An 18,504-nucleotide genomic window follows, 5' to 3' on the forward strand; every position below is an offset into this window, starting at 1 on the left:
CATAGGTTCTGTCAACTCGACAGTTAACATTAATTTCATTGTGTGTGTGTGTACATGTGTACTCATAAGTATACATGCAATAGCCTTGAGGAAGACTTCATAGGTTATCTTCTATCATTCTCTACTTTATTCCCTTGAAGCAGGGTCTCTCACTGAATCCGGAGATCACTATTTTTCAGCTAGACTGGTATCTGGAAGGCTCCAGCAATGCGCCTATCTCTCACCCCTCAGGTGTGGGAGTCTCAGGAACATGCAGTAACACTTAGTTTTTTAGATGGGTACTCTCAGCGTTTGGTTTCTATAGGTGGTCCTGATGTCAGAGTTATTAGGTCTGCCTGTATGCTCAACTCTGGGTGAGGTCACTGACAATCTTTTAACAGGATGCAGAGTCTAGATGAGCCATGGACTGAAGAGGAGGGAGATGGTCCTGATCACCCATACTACAACAGTGTTCCCAGCAAGATGCCTCCTCCAGGGGGATTTCTTGATGCTCGATTGAAAGCCAGACCCCACGCTCCTGACACAGCCCAGGTAAGTTTGAGGTTCTCTTCTTGGGTTAAAGATGACCCCATTTGCATTTATCCTGCTCAGTGTTATTTTTGGCTGATATTCCACTTAGCTTTGGACACGCTCCCTCGCAGGCTTTCTTCCACCGGTATCACAACGAACATGGAAGGGAGGGGTTTGGTTTGACATCACAGGGAGCTGACCTCAGAACCCCAGTGCCATGTCTGAGACATGAATGAAAGTGACCTGAGTCTGAGCCCCAGTTCCACCATGCTGTGGTCTTAACGAGGGGATGGCAGGATTCCAGGGTTTTTTTTTGTTTTTTGTTTTTTGTTTTTTTTTTTAAAAAGGCCCGTGATACTGTGGGCTCCCTGAAGAGAGTGGACCCGTCCCCTTAAGGTCTGAATTTTAGGCATTTTTTTTTCTATTTTGTTTATCCACCACTCTGGTCCAGTTTCATTTCTGTTGCTCTGGTAAAATACCCTAACTCTAACCAGCTGAGGGGACAAAGGGCTATGCTCGCTTATGGCACCAGGTTACAGTCTATCACTGTGGGGGAGTCGGAGCAGGAGCCTGAAGCAGCGAGTCACATTCTAACCACAGCCAAGAGCAAAGAGGTGTGCGTGAGTTAACCACAGCCGAGAGCAAAGAGGTGTGTGTGAGTTAACCACAGCCAAGAGCAGAGGTGTGCGTGAGTTAACCACAGCCGAGAGCAAAGAAGTGTGCATGAATTAACCACAGCCGAGAGCAAAGAAGTGTGCGTGAATGCTGCCGTGCTCGCTTGTGCTCAGCTCACTTCCTCCACTCCAATTCAGCTCAGGTCTCCCTGCCTAGGCAGTGGTGCAGTGCACAGTGGTCTCGGTTTTTCCAACTTACTTCAAAGGCCAAATCCCGCCCCCCCCGCCCCCCCCCCCCCCCCCCCCCCGTTAACATTCCCACAGATCAACCGAATGTAGGCAGTCCCTCATTGAGACCCTCTTTCCAGATCTGTCTCTTCTAGGTTGCATTAAGTTGTCACTTAGAGTGAACTATCACACCCTCCAGCTCAAACAACCTTCACCGCAACCCTGCTTTCTAAAACTATTGCATTTCGTCTTTTATGGAAGCTTAAGAGATTTTCCCCCCTCTTTTTTGTGGTGCTTAGGGATGAAATCCGGGGTCATATGCTTGGTGAGCTGAGCTATGTTTCCAACTCTGGAGATAATAAGATTATTGGTACCCATAAAAATGCAAGGACAGCACCGACAGGGAGACTGTGGCTCTGCAGCTTCCTGCTTCTCAGGAGTGTGCTCCTCGGAGAGTGAACAGCTGCTGGCCCAAGATCTCTCTGCGGCCGCCCTTGGGAGGGATTATTGGGTTCACGAAAACAAGGAGAAAGTGTTGTAGCATTAATGAGATTGTGGATTTTTTTTTAACAACCATGCAAGTTTATCTGCTGAATACAAGGCCACTGTGAGGCAGACGTGGAAAGGTGGTGTCAGAGAGGGTGAATCAACCCCCCAAAGCCCCTCTTACCACATTGTGGCCCACAAAGATGAGGAATGAGAAGACACTTCCCTCTTTCTGAGTATCTGCATCTGTCTCCAGTTTGCAGGGAAAGAGCAAACTTACTACCAGGGAAGACACTTAGGAGAAGCCTTTGGTGAAGACTGGCAGCGAGCACCCACCAGGCAGGGTAAGTGACAGAGGCCTGCTCTACACAGCTGATGCACTGACTGTGGGTTTCTCTGGTCCCTGTGAGTAGGAGCGAGAGTCCCTGGAGACATCAGGGGCATGAAAATTAGGCAGGTACCCAAGACTCCACAGCTCAGTATGTCTTAAGCTCTTATGTGATTTTTCTTGTAGTTTTTAAGTTTGTTTTAGTGTTTGGCGATGCAAAGTTATAGCTCAAACTGGCCTTGAACTTGCTGTGATCCTTTCGCTGTAGCCTTCTGAGAGCTGGGATGACAGGCATGAGTCAAGTCACCCAGCTTCAAGATCTTATTTGAAACTGGTCGATATGTTTTCCCCAGAACAAATAAGAATTTATTCATCTATTAGCCAGTAACCATCCTTCCTAGAGGAATATTAACAAGGCTTCTGTTATACAAGTGAGCAGAGATGGTCACACACAGGAAGAGAGACCCAAGCAGGTGCTCTTGAGCAACACTTTCCATATTACTTCTGACCAAACAGCGGAGACCCCCAAGACTAGCCTCAGTACCCCTTTGGCTCACTGGGAGGTCACGTTGTTACTCAATGCTCAGCTCCTAGGGTTCTGGAGCACCAACAACCTGGTCAGCCATATTGAGCAAGGCATTTAACCACCAGTATTCACCCTGACTGGCAGATTTTTCTTTTGACATGAAGAACTGGGAAGTGTCTTAAGTGGGACTGGGTTTTGACAGGCTTAGAAGAGAGTTAACCAGAAATAAATGTTCTCACCAGCAGGCTTGAGGAACCGCTCTAGGAAATTCCAGGTATTCCAGACACAGAGGCTGGAAGAGTGTTGCCATCGTAAGAGGTAACAGGGCTCACTTTTTTGGTGCAGGTTCCTTGGACATCTACAGCACACCAGAAGGGAAAGGGCACATGGCTCTGGTAGGAGAGACACCAACCTATGTCAACACCCAGACAGTCCCTCCACAGGTTTGGCCAGCAGCAAGCAGCAGCACCGAGAGCAGCCCACGGAAGGACCTCTTTGATATGAGTAGGTGCCTGTTGCTCTTTCTATGCTGCCTTTGACATGAGTAGGTGCCCATTGCCCTCCCTATGATGTCTTTGACATGAATAAGTGCCCAGTGCTCTCTCTTTTATCTGATATCCATATTACTACTGGATTTTCTGCTGGACTTTGGTGTTGGGGTTACATGACTTTCTTTTGGGGAAACTAGTTTTCCTCTTGAAGACCAACAATGTAAAAAAATATGTGTGTTCATTTGAATATTAATTGGCCATGCTGTACTAGCTGCTGTATGATTTCAGAGGGTACAGAGATGGTTTGGCCATAGTCAGCAATCTCAGCCTATCAACAAGAATATTGGGATGAGAAATGACTATGTACCTTGTTTACAGTGTCTTCCCTCTGCCACCCCTCCCTCCCTCCCTCCCTCCCTCCCTCCCTCCCTCCCTCCCACCAGTTTTCCTCTCCTCTCCCCTCTCCCTCTCTGTTTGCCCTTCCCTCCCTGCCCCATCCATTTGTTCTCATTTCCCCTCTCGCTCTTCCTCTCCACTTCTGCCAAAATTGTATCCAGTGCTGACCATGTGTCCAATACTTTTCTAATTACTGAAATGACACAGGGGCATGGAAACAGATGGCCTTCCTCCGGTGGGGTTTAAACAGCCAAACACATGTTGTCAGGGGGTAGGGCACACTCAGCAATGAGCTGTAGAGAAGGGTGAAGGGAAAGGTGGGACCCCACTGGGCAGTATCAACTGATACTGTCTCGGGGACTTCCTCTTGATAGAGAAAATACATGAACTGAAATGCGATGAGTAGAAACTATTCAGGAACTTGGAAAGGGTTTTGAAATCTCATGAGGATAAACCTACATACATACATACATACATACATATGTGGAGAGAGGGGGAGGGAGAGGAGATGGGGGGAGAGAGGAGTTTATGCATATGGGTGGGTGTGCCTGTGTGAGTGGGTCTCTCTCCCTCTCTCCCTCCCTCCCTCCCTCCCTCTCCCTCCCTCTCTCCCTCTCTCCCTCTCCCCCTCCCTCTCTCCCTTTCCCTCCCTCTCTCCCTCCCTCTCTCTCTCTCTCCCTCCCTCCCTCCCTCTCTCCCTCCCTCCCTCTCTCCCTCCCTCCCTTTCCCTCCCTCTCTCCCTCCCCCTCCCTCTCCCTCCCTCCCTCCCTCTCTCCCTCTCCCTCCCTCCCTCTCTCCCTCCCTCCCTCCCTCCCTCCCTCCCTCTCCATCTCCCTCCCTCCCTCCCTCCCTCTCCCTCTCCCCCCCTCTCCCTCTCCCTCTCCTCCTCCCTCCCTCCCTCCCTCCCTCCCTCTCCATCTCCCTCCCTCCCTCCCTCCCTCTCCGTCTCCCTCTTCTTCCCTCTCTCCCTCCCTCCCTCCCTCCCTCTCCCTCTCCCTCTTCCTCTTCCTCTCCCTCTCTCTGTTTCTCTCTGTGTGTAGGCCATAGGATTAACTTGGGTGTCATTCTCAGGAGTCACTTGTTTTTGAGACAAGGTCTCTTACTCGGCCTGGAACCTGCTAACTAGATTAGCCTTACTGGCCAGTGAGCCCCAGGGATCTGCCTGTCTACACCTCCTCAGGACTAGGATTACAAGCACATACCTGCATGCCTCTTCTGTTTTTGTTTTGTTTTTTTTTTTAAATTATCTTTATTTTTTATTTTTATATGTCTTGAGCGGGTTTTGCCTGCACGAATATATGTGTACCATTCCTGGTGGCTGTGGAGAGCAGAAGAGGGTGTCAAATCCCATGGGAATGAAGTTGAAAGAGGTTGTGAGCCATCATGTGTGTGTTGATAACTGAATCCGGGTCCTCTACAATAGCAGCAATTACTGAGTCATCTCTCCAGCCCCATGTGCTGACTAAGACATAGGCTCTGGGGATCAGACTCAGGCCCTCATGCTTAGAAGGCAAATACTTTACCAACTGAACCAATCTCCCCAGCCCTATATCTTAAACGCTTCTGCTTTAATTCTTTGAGAAGCTGATGGACTGAAGAGGGGGAGGAACACAGCCCTGACTATCACGTGCTGAGCACTTCCTACCTGATTTAATGGTCTTAATCTGTGTACAGGGAGCTTCGGTTATTATTACCACCCCTACTCTGTAAAGAAGGAAAAGGAGAGTCGTAGTGGCTAAGTAACTCTGATCTGTGTCAAAGGTAGCCCTGCCAGTCCCACACTTCTGTCTACAGTGTCTCGTGAGGGTGAGGAGAGACTCCAGGGCTTTTCTGATGAGGCAACATTGCAGCTTCTGCAATTGGCTTCTCCTGGGCCCCTGTGGGTTCACAGACATGCTGAACTCCCACCAAACACTGTTGAGGGGCAGGGCTTGGAGGTAAATTATGGATCTCATAATCCATTCTTTTAATTAAAAAAAATGAAAACAGTCCAAGAAGTGTAGGACTACAAAACCAAGCAGTGATTCTCCAGCCCTGCTTTCCGGGTTTCTTTATTTGATGTTTTGGTTTTGGGTTTGTTTTGTTTTGAGACAAGGCGTTGCTCCATAGCCCTGGTCAGCTTGGTACTCCTCCATCGCTAAGGCTAGCCTTGAATTCTCAGCAGTCCTCTATACTCGTGGACTCACCTGCAGAAGATCAAACCAATAAACATTTTAACATGAGGGGGCACTGAACAGCTCCTGACAGTTGATGGCTTATGGGGAGGAACTGTCAGGTTCTTATGGGTGTGGTCCCTAGTAGATCACCTATATTCTAGTGAATGGCCCCAGACCCATGAGCTCATAGTCAGCACACACTGGAATCATCAGGTTGTTTTAAAAGATGAAACAGAGCACAGGAAGTTGGGAGGGGTGGGGAGTGGATCTGGGAGGAGGCAGGAGAGTATGCAGGCGAATATGATCAAAATATATTGTGTGAGATCCTCAATGAGTTAATAAAATATTATATTAAAAACATGTTATTAGAAAAAGTGGAACCTCGTAGAAGAACGATAAGCCATTGAGGACTGCCCTTAGGAAGAATCACACACCTGCTCTTCTGTAATGGTTCCTAAGTATACACACACACACACACACACACACACACACACACACACACGGAGAGAGAGACAGAGAGACACACAGAGAGAGACAGAGTTATCATTTTAGCTTTTATCCAGTGGTCTTTAAACCACTTTTCTTCCCCACATCTGTAAAAGATTTAGTGATTCTCAAAATGGTTTAATTTTACTTTGGCACGCTCTCTTCTCTTTTCCCCATCCTTTCCTAACTTCTGCCAGATTTGGCTAATTTTGCACCATTCCTTGAGTAGCGGTAGGGGTCCAGTGGGTATCTCAGAAACAATGTGGGACCCCTGGGGGAGCTGTGTTCCAGAGAGAATACTCTAGTTTTTGTTGTTCTCACACGGTGTCATGCAGGTACCCAGCACTCTGTACCCCTTTTCAGTGCCCATCATACTGAAGATCACATACTGAAGTTTAATTGGGTGCTCTTAGTGAGTTCCTTTGCCGCTGATCTGTGTTGTCACTCACAGTGGTCTGAGCACTCAGTGATAAGCTATACAGTAAGAAGTCTGTTCCGGAGCAGAGTAAGGCAAGTGTGACATCAATATTCAGATAGCAGTGAAGGTCAAGGCAAAGCAGAATTTCTGTCCTGGAGCAAGTCCACAAGAGGCCAGGGATTATGAAAGAAATCGGTGGTGTGTTGGCAGAGTTCTGTGGTTTGTCTTTCCCTTCAGTATTGACAAGCTTTTATTCTTTCTTTTTTCTTACTGTTTATTCCTTGTGGCTTACACATCATACATGTCGATCCCACTCATCTCCCCATCCTTCCATATCCGTCCCCTGCCCTTGTATCCTTCCCCCAAAATAAAATAAGATTTAAAAGAAGAGGAGAGAGAGAGAAGAAAGTAAAAAGGAAAAGGGAAATCTCATTGTGGAAACTGTAGTGCAACCCAGTGAGTCACACAGTAAATCCTTTAGTGCATATGTTTCTATTTGCAATGATTGTCTACAGCCAAGAGCCATTGGTCTAGTTTTAGGCCTCTGGTTTCTGCTATGCTATCGATGCTGGGCCCTCACTGGGACTCCTCTTGGATATCCTGTTGTTACACTGTGTCGTGGAGATCCTGCAGCTTTGGGTCTGCAGGACTGACCTCTTCACATGCTCCAGCAGATCATAGATGGGTGGATTTTGGGGTGGGCCAACTTGTAGCCCTGGTTCTGAGCCTGGGTGGTTGCAGGGTTGGCCAGTCTGCCAGTAATCTCTTGTGCTCACCACCAGGATGAACTCCAGCACTGCTCCAGTTAGTTTACCCTATGAAGCAAGGAGCAAGGGGCAGGGCCAATTCTCCTGTTTTCATGATCTCAGGGGTGGTTCACCCACACCTACCCCTTCAGGGCCAGCTCTTCTGTGTTGCCTAGGTGATGTGCAGGGACCACTCTCCCGAGTGCTGCAGCTGGTGAGGGGCAGGGACAGCTCTCCCATTCTCATGGCCTCAGGGCCAGCTCTCCTACCTGCCACAGGTGGCAAAGGGTGGGGAAGGTGGCATCGCTTCCTTGCCCACTCCAAATTATAGAAGATGAGGGACAGGACAAGGTCCCCCATTCTCGGCCGCTCACCAGTGCCCCTGTCAACAGGGTCAGCTCTGCTGTGCTGCCCAGGTGAGGTGCAGGGCCTGCTCTCCCGAGTGCTGCAGCTGGTGAGGGGTGAGGTGGGCATGGACAAGATGTCTTAAGGAGGCTGACTAATGGTTCAGAGAAGGGAGGTGGTGCAAAATGACAAGTCGTACCTGCCTTCTTGCAGTGCACAGCATTGAAGTCCTATCCCGCTAGACAAAGTATGTGCTCATATCCTCGGATTCAGGCACAACCCCCAGCTGTCTGGAAAGTAGACTCACCAGCTAGTCATGCCAACATTTGGGCGGTGCATTTAAATTCTAGTTCCGACTATCCATCTCTGCTGCCAGCCTCCGTCAAGAGTTACATTTTAATTCTCATCTCTCACTCTATTTTTATTGCTCTCTTCCGGGGATTGATTTGTTGCTGTCGTATGTTGTTGACAGAGCCTTTTGAAGATGCTCTCAAGAACCAGCCCCTGGGGCCCGTGTTGAGCAAAGCAGCGTCTGTGGAGTGCATTAGCCCTGTTTCACCCAGAGCCCCAGATGCCAAGATGCTGGAGGAGCTTGATGCAGAACCCTGGTACCAAGGAGAGATGAGCAGGAAGGAGGCAGAGGCACTGTTGCAGGAAGATGGAGACTTCCTAGTCAGAAAGAGTACTACCAACCCTGGTTCCTTTGTCCTCACGGGCATGCACAATGGCCAGGCCAAGCACCTGCTGCTGGTGGACCCGGAAGGCACGGTGAGCACCTTCCAATGGTATCATGACTACCTTTAACCACGTCTATTTACTAGACCTTGCACAGGACTGTATCCACACTGCCTCCTCTATCTGCATGTGCCTGCCAGGGACAGGAGACTTATGTGAAAAGTGGTAGTGATCTGTGCGAGTTATAAAACTTGGAAAATAATCATAGCCCAGGATAAAAGCTTTGGTCACCCACCATGCCTTTTAAGATAAAGAAATGTGGCCCGGGATGATGGCTCAGTGGTTTCGAGTACCACTGCCCTTGCAGAGGACCTAAGTTTGGTTCCCAGCACCCACATTTGGGGGTTCACAACCCCCTCTAACACCAGCCTTGGGGAATCTAGTGCTCTTCTGACCTCCAAAGGCACCTGTACACATAAGTGCAAACACCCACACACACGCACACATACAGTACAGCAATAACAACAGCACTATTCCTTTCTACAATATTCTCAGTGAACATGAAAGTTAAAGTCTACTGGATTTTCCATATTTATCCCAATTAATTCCCAAACTGGAACTCCCCACTCCCAGGCTTTTCTGTAGGTTAGAAAGTGTCCCGGGCAGCAGGCAACCCCCATTAATTAGCCTCATGTTTTTCTGGTCAGAGAGGTACAGCCTCCTGACGCCAAGGTGGTAGGCCAATTCTGCCTGAGTAATTCTGTGGGTTTGTCTGACTTGTCCATCTGCCAATCAATAAGTGTATTTGACTCGACCCTGGGCACAGTCCAATAATTGCCAAGTTCAGTAAGTGCAATTTAATCAACTTAACCGTTGAACAAATGCCAAGACTGTTGTTTTAAAACCTCTTCTCCAGTGAAAACGGAAGGTAAGGTAGAATTACTTAACAGAATTAGATGCGTGATGGGTGGATAGGAATGAGAGCAGTGTTTGGCTGGATTGTGGAGACAGAGGAGGGCAGGGGTCACCTGGTGTGATTCAGGGACCTGAACTGAGATGTCCCCACACAGAGCCCTTAGCATGTTTAAAGCACCTGTCTCTATGGGGCAGCCACGGCCCCAAGTATGTAACATAGTGGGTATAGCGACTTCTTTGCTTGTCTTCTGTGAAGGTTATTTTTTCTTTTAAACATACACCTTCTCTGAGAAAACACATATTAATATCTGATTTGACCCATTTTTTATTCAATAGTGTGTTGTTGAGTTTCCACGAATTTGCAAGCTTTCTGTTATTTCTCATATTCAGCTTTAATCTGTAGGGGTCACATAGAATGCTGGGTGTTTTCTCAATTTCCTTATATCTGTTGAGACTTGTTTTGTGGCTATGTGGTCAGTTCTGGAGACAGTTCCGTGAGGTGCTGAGAAGAAGGTATCTTCTTTTGTGTCTGGGTGAAATGATCTAAAAATATCTGTCAGGTCCATTTGATTTATGGCATCATTGAGCTCCATTGTTTCTCTGTTTAGTTTTTGTTTGGATGACCTGTTTATTGGCAAGAGTGGGGTATTGAAGTTACTCCCTATCACCATGTGAGGGGCACATGATTTTAGCTGTAGCAATGTTTATTTTATAAACATGGATGCCCTTGCATTTGGTGTATAATGTCGAGAACTGCAATAGCCTCTTGGTGGAGTTTTCCTTTGATGAGTATTTAGACTTCTTCCCTGTCTCTTTAGATTAGTTTTGGTTTGAAATCTATTTTTTTTTTCAGATATGAAAAATGGTTACATCAGTTTGTTTCTTTAGTCTGTTTGCTTGGACTATCTTTTCCCAACCTTTTACTCTGAGGTGATGTTTATCCTTGGTGGTAGGGTTTGTATTACTGTGAAGAGACACCATGACCATGGTAACTCTTATAAAGGAAAACATTTAATTGGGGCTGGGTTACAGTTTTAGAGGTTTGGTCCATTGTCATCATGGGGGGAGGCATAGCGGTGTACAGGTAGATATGGTGCTGGAGAAAGAGCTGAGATCTGGATCTGCAGGCCGCAGGAAGAAATAGGCCACACTGGGCTTGACTTGAGCATCTGAGACCTCAAAGTCTGCCTCTAGTAACACACTTCCTCCAACAAAGCCACACCCACTCTAGGAAGACCACACCCCCTAATAGTGCCACTCCCTGTGAGCCTATGGTGGCCATTTTTTTCAAACCATCACAGTATGTTTCATGGATGCAGCAGAAGGATGGATCCTTTTTTTTTTTTTTTAAATCTAATCTGTTAGTCCGTATCTTTTTATTGGGGAATTGAACCCATCGATGTTGAGAGTTGTCAATGAGTACTCTTTATTGATTTCTCTTACTGTATTTTGGTGGTGTGGGTTTTCCCTCTCTTTTAATTTGCCGGTCTGATATTATTTATTCCTTGAGTTTTCTTGGATGTGGTTGACGTTTTCATTTTGTGCTATCTGTAGAGCTAGATTTGTAGATGAATACTACTTAAATTTGGTTTTTATCGTGGAATGTCTTTCTTTCTCCATCTACTATGAATGAAGTTTTGCTGGGTATAGTAGTTTGGGCTAGCATATGTGGCCTCTAGTCTATAGAACTAGACTAGAGGCCACTTCTGGCATTTAGAGTCTCCATTGAAAAGTCAAGTATTCTTCTAATATGTCTGCCTTATATATTACTTGGTCTTCTTCCCTTTCAGCTTTTAACATTCTTTCTTTGTTCTGTATGTTTAGTGTTTTGATTATTGTGTGTTGTGGGGAATTTATTTTCTGGTCTAGTCCATTTGGCATTAAGTATGCTTCTTGTATCTTCATAGGCACCTCCTTTAGGTTACAGAAGTTTTTTTTTTTTAAAAAAATGATTTTGTTGAGAATATTTTCTGTGCCTTTGACATATATTTCTTATCTTTCTTCCATTCCTATTATTTGTAGATTTGGTCTTTCCCTAGTGTTTCAATTTTCCTGGATGTTTTGTGCCAGGAGTCTTTTAGATTTAACATTTTGGGTTTGGCAGAAGAATCCATTTCTTCTATCACCTTCAATGCCCGAGATTTCCTTTTTTAAATCTCTTGTATTATTGGTGAGGCCTGCCTCTGATGTTCTGATTGAGTTCTGTATTAGGCAGGGTTCTCTAGAGTCGCAGAACTTATGGAATGAATCTCTCTCCATATGTATATGGAATTTATGGTAATGACTTGTAAGCTGCAGTCCAACTGGTCCAACAATGGCTAGCTGTGAATGGAGAGTCCAAGAATCTAGTAGCTGTTTGGTCCCACAGGGCTGGATGTCTGAGCTTGTCTTCTGTATATGCTGGAATCCCAAAGAACTATGTTCCCATGCCAGTGCATGAATGGATGTGCTAGCAAGTCGAGGGCAAGCAGGCAAAGAGCAAAAGCCTCCTTTTTCCATGTCCTCATACAGGCTTCCAGCAGAAGGTGTGGCCCAGATTAAAGGTGTGTCTTCTGCCTCAAGATCCAGATCAGAGGTGTGTCTTTTCACCTCAAAGGTCCAGACTAGAAGTGGATTCACTCACTTCAAACCAAGCAGAATATCTCTCATAGGTGTGCCCTCCATTTCTGGATTATGGTTTATATCAGATATAGTCATGTTGACAATCGAGAATAGCCATTAAAAGTTCCTAACTTCCAGTTTTCCCTCAGTTTGGGTTTTCTTTATTGATTCTATTTCCACTGTCATGTCTTTTTTTTTTTTTTTTTTTTGGTTTTTCGAGACAGGGTTTCTCTGTGGTTTTGGAGCCTGTCCTGGAACTAGCTCTTGTAGACCAGGCTGGTCTCGAACTCACAGAGATCCGCCTGCCTCTGCCTCCCGAGTGCTGGGATTAAAGGCGTGCGCCACCACCGCCCGGCCACTGTCATGTCTTGAACAGTTTTCTTCATTTCATTCCACTGTTTGTGTTTTCATAGATTTCTTTAATGGATTCATCCATATCACCTTTTAAGCTCTTTAATAAGCTCATAATAGTGATTTCGAAGTCCTTGTCTTGTGATTCAGCTATGTTTCATTTCTCAGGGCCAACTGTGGTAGGCTTGCTTTGTTCTTGTGAATACATATTGTCCTGGCTGTTATTGATTGTGTCTTTAGCTAGTATTTAGACTGATATCAGGGTTTGGATTGATTGTAGTTCTAGGTGCTGCTATCTAGTCTTGTCTTTGTTAGGTGGGTTTTCTGCTTCTTGGTTTCTTTGCCCTTTCTAGAACTCAAGAGAGTGTGGTGCCTCTATTTACCTGGTGAGGAGTGCTTCTGAGGCCTTACCAGGTGTGACCACTGAGGGATCCCAGCAGAACTTGTTTCTAGGTATTGGGAGCTGACACACAGGAATGGCGATGGGCTAGAAGGGAAGCTCGGTCTGCCACATGATCTGTGGAGTCCACAGGGAATGGAAAAAGAAGGGAAAGACAGGCACCTGCTGATGGCCTGCCGCAGGACTAGGAGTGAGACTCGGAATTGGAACTAGAGGATGAAAAGAAGAATAAAGATTGCCTACCTGATTCCCTGGTCACCTTGGTCAGAGGGTTTCCAGAGAGAGGGAGAGGGAGTGGGGGAGGGAGGGAGGGAGGGAGTGGGGGAGGGATGGAGTGGGGGAGGGAGGGAGGGAGGGAGGAAGGGAGGGAGGGTGTCTCTTAGAAATTGGCCAGGGTAAGGAAGGGAGGCTGTTAGAGAGGATTAGCTTAGTCCCCTAGGAGTGAGGTCAGAGAAGAAGGAGAGCACACATCAGGTGGTCTACCCAAGCTGGGTTTGAGACTGGAAAATTGGAATTTGGAAGATGAGAAGGAGAGTGAATCTCACCTGCCTGATTCCCTGGCCAGCTTGGACAGAGGGTTTCTGGGGAGAGATTCTGTGTGATTGCTTTTATTGAGAGCAACATTGAAGCTTAGCAAATGTTTCTTCAGCATGTTTTGACAGAAAATGTGATTTTTTTTTCTTAAGCCCATAAACATGGGTTCTACACGGGTAGGATTTTCTTTTTCTTTTTTTTTAATTTATTTATTTATTAAAGATTTCTGCCTCCTCCCCGCCACCGCCTCCCATTTCCCTCCCCCTCCCCCAATCAAGTCCCCCTCCCTCGTCAGCCCAAAGAGCAATCAGGGTTCCCTGACCTGTGGGAAGTCCAAGGACCACCCACCTCCATCCAGGTCTAGTAAGGTGAGCATCCAAACTGCCTAGGCTCCCCCAAAGCCAGTACGTGCAGTAGGATCAAAAACCCATTGCCATTGTTCTTGAGTTCTCAGTAGTCCTCATTGTCCACTATGTTCATCAAGTCTGGTTTTATCCCATGCTTTTTCAGAACGGGTAGGATTTTCTGCTGCACCTGTTCTTCACAAAGTTTGAAGTCTGTTCACAAATCAACAGGGCTTCAGTGGGTGTGCACCCATCTGGTTTGGGTATCAAGGTGACGTGTTCACACTCACCTCTTAGTATAATTGAGACTTCTCTATGCAAGAGATGACGTGTTAAAGAGCCCTTCCCTAACTGCTATTCAAATGGAAGCCAGGAGATATCCTGATTTACTTTTGCTTTAATATACATCACCAAAAGTGTGCACTTGTTTGTTAAATTGCTCCCCCTAGGTTATAATTTATATATGAATAACCTTCTTGCTCTTGTAGTATCCCCAAGGACTTGGGACAGTGCCTAACATACAGTGAGTGTTCACAAAGTAGGTATTCAATAGACATTGGGTGGATACTTGATCCAGCATGGCTTTTTCAGATTATGAGATGGGAGTTCAAGAAATTTGAGGAGGTGTGTGTGTGTGGGGGGGGGGAGTCAGAGGACAACAGGGCCTATAGAATAACAATCCATAGGAGACAAGAAGGAAACTTGATTCAGCATGACTTAGTTAACTGGTGTTGGTTCAAACTTTAGAATCTGACTCCAGGTAGTTTATTTAAGTCATATTTAAGCACAGCATAACTTTGGGGACAGTTTCCTGATGCAATTAACTCAATCTTATGTGTACAATAAAACTTACGACATGTTTATATTTAAACTCTTTACAAAGTACACATGGCTTCTTCCATAAAGATGGGTTCTGTTGACTTTGAAGCAATGCTCAAGATGAGGCTCTAAGGAGGCTGACTGAGGTAAACAAGATACCCTGTGGAAGTCAGAATTGGCCTGACTCAGATAACTCGGAAATTACCTGGGATGTTGTAAAGTACAAGTGACATCTCCCATAAGGGTGGGTTTGACTGAGTGGGTAGTAATGTCATGATCTACAGGGGACAAGTCTTGGATAAACAAGCATAAAAATTTGGGGGATTCGTGTGAGGTCTGGCCCTACGTACAGCAAAGATTACCGGGTTAGAAACTATATCCATTTCCAGCTTTCTGGGAGGAAAACAGGTAAACTTAGCCTTCCTTTGGCTTCCCTAGTGTTTATCTGTAAGCATGAAGACCTCGGCCCTCTACAGGTGTGTGAGTGTCCAAATATAACACAACTAATATGGACCAATGGTGAATTTTTACAGGTGTAGAACCTCAAGCAAGATTTCCTAAATAGAAGCATCCTGGAATTCTTTCTTCATTCATGGGCCTTGAAGAAATTCAGTTGTGGTTATTAAAGAGAAAATAGCAGAGAAAAATCTTCAAAAATTTTGGGAGAATATAAATATTTCACGTGGAAAAATTGGTATTTAAAAACAAGATTTAAAAAAAAAAGCCTAGCTGAGTATGTCATCACATAGGACAAAGACGATTAAATATATTTTCAAAGTCTTTATACCCCTCCCAATTGTTTTAAAAGACATCCACAGGCAAGAGCAGAGGGTAATGAACCAGTGAATTTATACTTGGGCCCCATTCTGTCTCTACTCCTACCCAACCCAGAATTCCCTGCCTAGGAAATAGTGCTGCCCTCTGTGGGTGGGTGCCCCCCCACATCAATTATCATAATCAAGATAATCACCTACAGACATGCCCACAGGCTAACTTGATCTAGACAATTCCTTATTGAAACTCTTTTCCCAGGTGACTGCGGATTGTGTCAGGTTTAACAGTTGAAACCAATCATTACACCCTGCTAACAATACTTTATTACATTTTCACAAGCCAGTATCAAGGTGTGCAGAAAATGAGGAAATGGAATTGGGATAAGGTTTTCATGGGAGCTGATTCTCAGGGCTGTGCTATCATATAGTTTCAATTCTGGAGCAGAATTCACAGGACCATCAAGAACGCTTGTTAAGTCGTACCCACTGATGACTATTCTTTTGGGGGGGGCTTTTAGCTGGATCTGATTATTCGGTTTAATTGATCCTACAGAGGATAGCTTTAGCTGAAAAGGAGATGGAAATGAAAGACTTAATTAAAAATGTAAAGTTGCCTCCTTGCTGTGAGGACACTGAAATAGGCACTGAACACGTTCTCTTCAATATTTATTCATCTGATTTTCATGGTAATTGGCTGGTCCCTGACTATAAAGGGGGAAGCTTGGCAAGTTAGATTACTCGGAGAAAGGAGGATGCAAAAATGCGGTCTGAGTCTAAATTTACTCCGGCGTCTAGCAGCCTCTGAGCTCTCTCGCTGTGCACTGAGGTCACTGGGAAGCCGAAGAGGAGGGCACCCAGCACAGCTCTGAGTCTCTGTGGTGGGGTGTTGAAGAAGGGGACTCTAAAATAGCATGGACAAGAGCTGGTGACAGAGGTTGTGGGAGAGACGGCGCTCTTGGCACCTGAATCATCCCGTCAGTCCGTGTGTGTCTAAAATTATCCCGAGTCACTCGCGGTTGATTCATCCCTTTGGCCAAGCAGGGCCAGCAGGGTGGGGTGAACACCATGCTTGCGTTAGGAGAAACCACTATGGCTCCGGTGTCCAGGTCCTCTGGAGGCTTGACTCAGGTAGCTGTTAGCATGCTTTTACTTTCTAAATTGCACTATGATGGCATACCTCCGCAGTCACTGGGGCTTTCTGTGTCCCAACTTGTTCTCTGACAGCTGTACTAGGTCACCATTGTGTGCATGCTCTCCCCCTGCAGCCCAGGTGCTGAGACCCCAGTTGGGTCACTGTGGTTACTCCCACTTTCCCTGACATGGTTCCTTTTTTGTCTTTTATTTTGTATTGATTTTCCAGGAAGGAAAAAGAACAGGAATTAAGGGAAGGGAGAAGCATTTTAAATATTTTGCAGCATATTTCTGTTTGACCCCTTGTCATTTTGCTTATAAATGCCATCAGACTGCACCTCTGCCATTAAGAACATTAAAGGGGAACTTTCTGGAAAGCTGCAGGAGTAAAACCTTATGTTTCCCTCAAGGTTCTGCTTATTTGGAGCATTTTTTAACCTTTCAACATCATCTCTCCATGACTTACAAACATATGTTTACACGCTTTTACAAATTGTATACTTAATTTCTAAGAGAGTTATTAGCCCCTGAGTTATTTTTACATGCATTTTATTTTAATGGATGTAGTAATTCTTTTGTTTTTTATGTTATAAATGTGAGTTAAATTTTTTGCTGGTATCTGGTTTATCTTCTGAGGTAGAATTGGTCTGTTCCCTTTGTGACGTGGTGTTTTCGGGATGTGCTCATGGAGGTATCTAGGGCTGTGTTGGTTGGTGTCCTCATCACGATAGCTCAGTTCTCCTTCCTGGTGTCTATCCCTGACATCTGGAGTAGGGGTATGGACATCAGACTGAGAAACCCATGGAGTAGAGTGTCTGACCCAGGGAGGGGGAAGAGATTTGCAGTGTCAGCGCCTCTCAGATGGTCCCGGGTTGATGCACTGTTGTTCTCTACAGAGGGCGTGTTTCCTTTCTTCGTGGGTGTGGATGGGGGCTGTGTGTTCCATGTCTACAGCCCAACTGTCCCCTCCCTTGGAACTAGCAATGAAAGGGAAGCTAGGTCTAGAAGGAAAGGCGGACTGGACTGAAGGTCAACAGAGGCCTCCATACAGACCAGAGAAAGTTCTGAGGTTCTGAGTTGAGTGCCCTGAGCACTCATCACACTGGGAAAGTCTGTGTAGGCCTGCTTCTGCAAAGTCTGGGCTAGGGATGGCTTCTGCACTTGTCTGTCATCACTGGGACATGCCACCAAACCACAAGTAAAGTTGTATGAAGGTCATGGTTGCTGGGGTCTCTGTCCCCCTACCAGGTATTCCAGGCTGTGTGTCCAGTCAGCGTGGGGCATCTTCTTCCCAGCTTCTGACCTCCGCAGACACTGTCAGGTGCTTGACCAACATTAGCCAAGTTCCTGCCTGGGTATTCCTTTGGAGACCCAGTACTGAGTAGCCTGCATGTCATCCTTGCTGAGGGTGGCAGGGACTGATCTCTCTGCTGGACACAATGACTCAAGGCTTAGCTCAGTTTTCTGGGTGATGGCTCTTATGGGGACTATACATATAGATCACTGTACAGAAATACAGAAATGAAGACGCCACCCACCATGATTGTGCAAGTCACTTCTGGCCGTGGACTGGTGTGACTTCCCTGTCAGTGGAGGTCCTGGGTGGGAAGGACCATTTAGCAGTCCCTCTTTGGGAAAAACCCATGGAGCTCCTGGCATGCTATGGGCCTGCCCCTCAGCTTCTTCCTGGGCTGCACAGCGTGACATCTATATAGAGTTCTGAGTGACAGAGCTGCTGTCCAGGAGCAAAGTCTTTCCAGACACCACACTGTGGAGAAGGAACCCTCTCCCTTGGAAAATTTCGAGTTCCTTAACATTGTGTACTTGTGGCCACAAGGGGGCAATAAAGGCACAATTTCTGGAGGTGCCTCACAAGGAGCATTTTTTAGACAGACTAGCATCCTTTCTTGACTCTTCCTTAGGCAAGCCTGGCTATAAGGAGTGGCCACTTCCTCTTCTTCAGTGGGACTCTGAGCTTGAGGAGTTTCCCAAAGGTATAGGAACAGTTGTGTTCCCTGTGGGCAGCCTCCCTTTTGTGTGTGGATCTGATACTGTCTTTGATGGCAGAGAGTGTGGTGGGAGACAGCTTTGGAGACACTGTGGCTAGTGGTTTCAACTTCCCCACTGTTCACAGAAAAAACCCTGTGGTTTCTTCTGCCACTGGTCAGATGACACCCCAACTCCAGAGGCCTCACAGAGACAGGGTACTTCTAAAGTCTTCTGGGACGCCA

At 46.2% G+C, this 18,504-nt stretch overlaps 1 protein-coding gene across 5 annotated transcripts in view; it reads left to right on the top strand.

Moving 5' to 3' along the window:
* LOC121445378 (SHC-transforming protein 3-like) overlaps positions 1 to 18,504 on the top strand; it is a 120,168-nt gene that overhangs the window by 91,684 nt on the left and 9,980 nt on the right. For all 5 annotated transcript variants that reach the window (XR_005973919.1, XR_005973918.1, XR_005973920.1 and 2 more), the window contains 4 exons: positions 381 to 531; positions 2,095 to 2,182; positions 3,038 to 3,196; positions 8,203 to 8,498. Coding sequence is in view for 2 of the 5 variants with exons in the window: in XM_041647506.1 (XP_041503440.1) it covers positions 381 to 531; positions 2,095 to 2,182; positions 3,038 to 3,196; positions 8,203 to 8,498 (694 nt within the window). In the remaining 3 variants the exon portion in view is untranslated. The remainder of the gene's footprint in view (positions 1 to 380; positions 532 to 2,094; positions 2,183 to 3,037; positions 3,197 to 8,202; positions 8,499 to 18,504) is intronic.

The sequence above is a fragment of the Microtus oregoni genome, unplaced genomic scaffold (assembly GCF_018167655.1).
Source record: "Microtus oregoni isolate MIOR12 unplaced genomic scaffold, Mior012 000181F_ref0000086, whole genome shotgun sequence".
Classification (NCBI taxonomy): Eukaryota; Metazoa; Chordata; class Mammalia; order Rodentia; family Cricetidae; genus Microtus; species Microtus oregoni.